Source organism: Trichomycterus rosablanca, chromosome 15 (genome assembly GCF_030014385.1).
Source record: "Trichomycterus rosablanca isolate fTriRos1 chromosome 15, fTriRos1.hap1, whole genome shotgun sequence".
NCBI classification, from domain to species: domain Eukaryota; kingdom Metazoa; phylum Chordata; class Actinopteri; order Siluriformes; family Trichomycteridae; genus Trichomycterus; species Trichomycterus rosablanca.
The window spans coordinates 25,917,790-25,925,114 of record NC_086002.1 but is presented as its reverse complement, the minus strand read 5'-3'; the positions used below and the strand labels follow the sequence as shown (position 1 = coordinate 25,925,114).

At 37.4% G+C, this 7,325-nt stretch overlaps 1 protein-coding gene across 1 annotated transcript; it reads right to left on the bottom strand.

Moving 5' to 3' along the window:
- Positions 1-488: 488 nt before the first annotated feature.
- On the bottom strand, positions 489-4,405 carry LOC134328430 (serine/threonine-protein kinase pim-2-like). Its single transcript, XM_063009526.1, has 12 exons — positions 4,183-4,405; positions 3,871-3,922; positions 3,241-3,341; positions 2,993-3,101; positions 2,750-2,828; positions 2,405-2,620; positions 2,120-2,190; positions 1,890-1,940; positions 1,313-1,685; positions 1,047-1,223; positions 762-864; positions 489-561 (listed from the first exon to the last, which is right to left on the bottom strand). Exons 1-12 carry the CDS (start codon positions 4,395-4,397, stop codon positions 546-548), a joined length of 1,563 nt encoding a protein of 520 aa, XP_062865596.1. The 5' UTR covers positions 4,398-4,405; the 3' UTR covers positions 489-545.
- Positions 4,406-7,325: the final 2,920 nt, after the last annotated feature.

The window sequence follows — 7,325 nt, the reverse complement described above, 5'->3', positions numbered from 1 at the left end:
GTCTTAGGTGTCACATAATTGTGGCACTATTCTGTATTCATTCATTCATAGTCTGTTTTACCAAAGCTTTATCTTGATCAGGGTTGCAGTGGGTCTGGTAACCATTGGAGAATGAGCTGAGTGAGATTGTGTAGTTAATTGTTTATTATCTGTGTTTTTGCTGTTTTTGATTCGACCTAAATCTATTTTAAGTGATTGTTTAAAATCCAGTGTGTGGTGCAGAGGTCTGGGAACAATTTGTGGTTCCAGAAACTTTTTACTTATAAATTCTCACACTAACAGATATTTGATCAATTATAAACTAGCTGAACTAACAAAATATTTGTGTCGTGGCTCTGTAGCTCTTTCAGTTCATGTGTTTTGTTAATCATTTTGTCTCTGAGAACTTGAGGAATCTTCCTCACATTCACAGTGATTGTTACATGAAACTAAAATGAAACCAGGTGTTATTTACACAAGAACCTTTATTTTTATTTAAGGTCTTTCACAAGAACCTTTATTTTTATTTAAGGTCTTTCACACACACAGTCTTCTTTCTATAATCTTCATCCACGCAGATGCCTGTAGAATAAACACACAAGAAATTACATTACAGAAACACAAAATACAATCAATATTTTAATAGTTTCATGTTATTACTTTTACTTATTCTAATGATATTAGCATTACAATCTTTATTAGCATTCTCTGTGATCTAGACCATATTACAAGATCTTTTAGTTCTAACTTATTAAGTCTGTTTCATTCTTACTAACCCTAACCTCATACTGTTCTCTGTAAACCACTCATGCTGAAGGATTTCTTTAAGGCTGAGACGTTTTTCAGGCTGTTTCTCCAGACACCTACTTATCAGATGGTAGCAAGCTGGGTGCAGCGATAAAATGAGATTAAAATGTTGTTGTATTTAAAACTAGATTTCTTATTTACGCTTTCTATCATTGTAATGACAATATAAACTTGATCAAACTTTTAAAATCATGTTTTCATGCAGGTTTTACAGACTGTGTGTTTCTAGATCTTAATGTGAGCTGTTTCCATTTTCTTACTGTCAGAAAGTTCAGGTAAAAAGTCCAGGCCCCCATCAACAATCTCCACTTCATCCCCGAACGGCATCTCTCCACAAACTATGGTGTGCAGGAGTACGCCCAGACTCCACACAGTAGCAGGGCAGCCATACATTTCCTTCTCAACTATCCACTCAGGTGGAGCGTATGACTCAGTGCCTGAGTGAAAGGGAGAAATGCTTTAGAGAAATACTTCTCCACTCAAATCCATTTCATTCTGTAACTAAGTACTTCTGAGGTGAACTTACCTGAAAATGAGGTGTACGCTGTTTCCTTGTGTAAGTCCCCACAGCCAAAGTCGATCAGCTTGACCTCCAGTGTCTCAGTGTTCACCAGAAGATTTTCTGGCTTGATGTCCCGGTGAAAAACTCCACAATCATGGCAGTGAATTGCAGCCAGAACCACCTGCCACATGATGAGCTGAGCCACAGCTTCATTCATTGGGAACTGCTGAATGAAGTCAAAGAGGTCCATACAGGGGATGGGTCGCTCCAGGATTAGGATGTAGTGCTCGGGCGTGTCAAACCAATCCAGTAGTTTCAGCACAGAATTACAGTGAGGTGGCTTGAATACCATCTTCATTAACGCCACCTCCACAGGAAGTGGGTACGTCTCTCCAGGCTAATAGAACAACAGACAAGGTTTGGAATCAGTAGTAGGTCTAAACTATGATGAGCAGGTCTGTTAGTAAAGATCTGGGCTGGTCTAAGGCAGTAAGTGGACCAACAGTTTTGGTCTAGATCTGGTCTATGAAGGTTTTTATCTTGTCTAAACCTTGTTGAGTCTTTGTGATACTTTATTAGTAAAAGAAAAAGATGAACTTACAATAGTGATGAATCTGTCGCGGGGGTCCTTCAGCACATATTTCACAGCAACCTGTTCACAAATACAAACACAATTAGTGGATTTAGTTGTACAGAAGTAATAATAATAAACATTAGGGTTTAGTTAAAGAATCTCATCATCCAAATAGAACATTTCTCCTTCTGATTGTATCTTATTAATGTGTAATGCTCTACATTTCCTGTCTTGTGTTTATGTGCTGATGTTCAAACACCAGCATAAACCGCACCACAGCCTCCTTCTCCCAGCAGCTCTCCCACAGTGTAGCAACAATCAAAACTCTCTGTAAAAGTGATTTTTATTCCATTTAAGTCAAATTCACATAGAAAATGTACATCATATCAGCAGTACTAAATATCTGTTATATAAAGGCTGTCAGTGGTGTTTGGCTGTATTCTGTATTTCTGCAGGTGTAATATAATCTCTATTGGTTGATGTAGCAGGTAACAGATGTACAACAATATATTATTACAGGAATTAGTGGAGATTAAACTGACCTTCATGGTTCAGGATGTTGAAGAAATGAACGCTGGTGGTTGGATCCTCTGGGCTTTCTTCATCACTCAGGATTTCTTCTTCTGCACCTACAGAACAAACCCCTGAAAAGCTGTATGTACTATACTTACCACCGCTCTCAACAGAGGAATCAGAGTCATTCAACTCAGCAGCACATTCAAAGATCACTTCACCAAGGCTGATCTCAGCTACAGAGGCTAAAGGTCAAAGGTAGAAAGGTGTCGAGGGAAGAAGGTGAAACAGAAACAGTAAAACAGAAACAGTTCAGCTATTTTGAAGCTAAAGTCTGCAGGTAAGGTTTGATTCAGCTGTAATCTCAATATTACCTGAAGCTTCAGATGCTTTTTGGTGCTGATCTGATTCTGAACTAACTGCAGATGATGATGACGACTTCCTGTCTAGTGTCTATCAAACAGATCATATTGGTGTTACACAGATGCAAATAAAATATCATACAGGGAACAACATCACAATTCACACTTAATGTTTTTAAATGAGAGACTTTTTGTTGTTGTGTTCATTAGATCATTAGATATATACACGTCTCAGTGATTCTCAGAAGGTGTTACCTCCGAGCTGTCTGATCTGTCAGCATCATCAGGCTTGGTAATGATGTTCTGTATTACTTTCATCCAAGCCTGTCCAATCTCCTCTGAATCAGCTTTCAAAAAACACCTCCTTCACACACACACACACACACACACACATCATACACATTTTAATAATATAATTTATGTATTTTGTTTATTAGATGTGTGAGAAAGGTGTTTACAAATGTAATATATATGAATGAGTATTATTATTGAACAGCACTCACTTAGTGGGTGAAACCAGCTGGAAGTGAAAGCTGTGTCTGATGTTCTCAGAGTGTTCAATCCTACACAATCTCACATCTTCTATCAGCACAGTCGCCTCACGCTGGTTACAAACAAACAAAGTTTACACCAAAAATAACACATGATCCTAAAAGCACATTTTAACAGTTCATGCTGTATAATGTTTAGTTTTACTGAATGTAAAGTGTTCTTGTGTCTATATGAGGTTCCTCCAGGTACTTTGGTTACCTTACACAACCCCAAAGCATGCAGAAGGTGGAGTGGCTACCCTGAAATGCCTCTGTGTGTACGTGGGTAATTAAATGGGTGAGTGAGTGGTGCTCTGCATGAGCAGGGACTGAGTAGTGTGTTTAGGACAGGACAAGATTGAGACGAATGATCTGCTGTGGTGACCCCTAACTGATTTAAATCCCAGCAGTGCTATTGACCAGCCAGACATCGACACAGACGTCATGGGCCACGTCTCAGGATTGGTGGCTGAAGCCCCTGTGATGATTGGCACTTTGTTCAGGTGATTCCTGCCTTGTGTCCAGTGTTTCCCAGTGTAACCAGACCCCCGAGACCCTGACCAAGGAAAATGAAATCAGGTTGGAAAAGGTCATGTGACTCACCTTAGACTTGCTCTTGTAAATGAGCTGATTGTCCTTAATCATAAACCAGCGCCTGCAGAGAAAAACACAGAAACAGCTGCAGCTACTGAATATTACTGACAATATTACTGCAGGAATGAAACCGTTCAGTACATCAGGGTTTGTTCAGTGCTTTATTTCATGTCAACCTGGACTTGAAAGTTTTTATCTAATATAATATCTTATCTAAGGCTTTATTTATTTTGATCAGTTAATTAAGTGAATAAGTGAATAAAAAATACTGATATTTAATTAAAATAAAACGTTTTGAATCCACTTGAGCTTTCTACAAACCTGTTCCATGTCTTAAACACATTGCTGGCCCTCTTGAACAGAAATCCCTCCATAACGATCCTGTTCTCTCTGTCCACATCGTATTTCTGTCTGCTGTCCTCATTCAGGTCGTCCTGAGAAGACGTCCGAGGACGGGTCAGACAAACCGGCCAACAAAAGAATCTCTGCATTAAAGAAGCACGTTGGTTCTCACGTCTCTTCTGTTTCTCAGCCATGATGAGTGAAGAGGTGAGAACAGAGCTGCTTCATCAAACCCGAACTTTTATTCCATCAGGATTTAATAGAGGAGCTCAGAACAGCGACTGTGACGTCACCCAGTTCTACAGTGGAGCTGAAACAACTTCAACTCCATTTACAGCCAATCACACACACACACACACACACACACACACAATTACATATTACACACACACACACACACACACACACACACACACACACACAATTACATGTGGTTACTCTGTGTGTATTGTACACTCAGTATCATTAAACACACACACACACACAATTACAAATTACACACACACACAATTACATATTACACACACACACAATTACATATTACACACACACACACACACAATTACATATTACATGTGGTTACTGTGTGTGTATTGTACACTCAGTATCATTAAACACACACACACACACACACACACACAATTACATATTACATGTGGTTACTGTGTGTGTATTGTACACTCAGTATCATTAAACACACACACACACACAATTACATATTACATGTGGTTACTGTGTGTGTATTGTACACTCAGTATCATTAAACACACACACAAACACACACACACACACACACACACACACAATTACATATTACATGTGGTTACTGTGTGTGTATTGTACACTCAGTATCATTAAACACACACACACACACACACGTCTTCCAAAAAATAGGACTTAAAAATATCATGAATAATAAAATGCATTTATACTTTAATAAAGCCTCTATAGAGCAGTAAAGAACATGTTGCACTATAGATTAGGTATTTATTACATTAATGTGTTATCTTTGTGTTTTAATAATCTTTATATTAATAATTAATAAGCTTTAGGACTGTTTTTTTTTTTTTTTGTAATGGCAATATTTTCTGTAATGTAAAATTGATATGCTTTTGTGTGATGTCAGTATTTACTCAGTAATTAAACTTTAGTATTTTAATAGTTAATAAAAGACTAATATAGTTATTTAAAATAGTTTTTTAAATCATTAATAATTATCAGTGCGACAATTTTGTGTTTAAATTGTGTACAAACTTTATTATTCATTATTGTATTACTATGAATAACACAGTTGATGCTTTTGTATGAAACTGGTGATGTGGATGTAGGTTTGGTTTTGTGTCACTAGGTGGATCCACTAACACAGTTCATTTAAACTTTCATGTAAATTATATAAACCCAAACCCAACAATATAAACCCAAAATAAACAAGCACTAACATGTTTTACCAAATCTACTTCATTTCTTCCAAAAAGATCTGAAATACTGATTTGTCTGACCACAATAAACGTTTCCACTGTGTGATGGCCCATCCCAGATACTGCTGAGCACAGAGAACCTGACACCACTTTTGGACATGGCTAACAAAAGACAGGCATGTCCAAAGTCCGACCCACAGGACAATCATTACCCAAGGTCAGATTTTATATGTCTTCTGTCTTAAGTTGCATTAGTTGTGGCCCGGCAGCACAGTCAAATAGAAAAAAAATTTATTATATTAATTTAAGATGCAATTCTCCTTTTTACTAATTGGTGGCAGCAACACTGTAAGTACACATTCATGAGAAGTGACAAAACCGTGAATGAGACTCGTTGAGGTGATAAAAGCGACACAGGTTGTACAAACAACGATTAACGGGAACAAAATGTAACGTGACGTATTGTGCTAAAACAACGACCTAAGAATTTGAGTGGTGGAGAGCACTTATGCCCAGTAATAATTTAGAGAAACTCAGAGTTCCTGTGTCATTCTTTTAGTACATAAAGCCACGTTAAGTTTTATTTTTGTAAATGTACCCCGTCTTATTTTACAGAGTTTCTGAAAGTTTTAAAGTTCAGTTAGAAATTCAGATAGCTTTTTCTGTATGTTCTGATTTGTTCACCTGAATGCGTACATTTGGTTGTTATTCACTGTGTGAAATGATTAAATAACAGCGTATTTATATGCATATTTTATTATTTTAAATAATGTCATCAGGGACTGTTGGCTCCCGGGTACTTTCACATGATCAAATCTGGCCCTCCTAGAAAAAAGTTTGGACACCACTGACATAAGGCTTCTTTTACACAGTAAAGTTTTAAATTGCATTTGTGCATGTAACTCCGTATTGTTGTGCTTTACAAAGGTTTACCAATATAATCCCTCACCCATGTGGTTATATCAGCTACTGATAAATAATGATTGTAGATACAGTTTTATCTGAGGGATTAGAGATCACTGGTGTTCAGTTTAGGCTTGTGCTCTTGACAATGACCCGAAGCACACACCCCAAAAGAACAAAGGAGTGGCTTTAGAGAAAGTCTGTGAATGATCTTGAGAGTCCACACCTGAATCCAGTGGAGCATCTGTGGAAGGAGATGAAAATGGCTGTGTACAAATGCTCCCCATCCAACCTGATGGAGTTTGCAAGGATATGCCAAGAGGAATGTCCAGAAACAAGTGTGCCAAAAGCTCGTAGCTTCTTTCCCAAGATGCCTTGAAGCTGTAATTGCTGCCAAGCATGCATCATCCAAGCTTTAAGCTAAGGGTGTGTACAGATACGTAACCCCTAAATAAAGGATTTATGTCTGTAAAATAAAATTACATATTTTCTAAACCCTGTTTTCACTTTGTATTTATTGGTGATTGTGTGTCAATGTCTGACGCAAAAATTCTATTATAGAATGAGTCTGTAACATAATTAAACATGGAGAAGGTAAAAGGGGTGTGTAGACTTTCCAGCTTGACTGTATATACCCTTCCAATATGCTGTTAAAACACAGAACACATAAGTGCAAAATAATATGATATACACAAGTGCAGATAAAATAAAAACAGTATAATAAATACAAAGACCTACAACAAATACACAAGAAATTTCTAATCTAAAGAGACTGAGAAGGACAGGACCAGAGACAAGAGT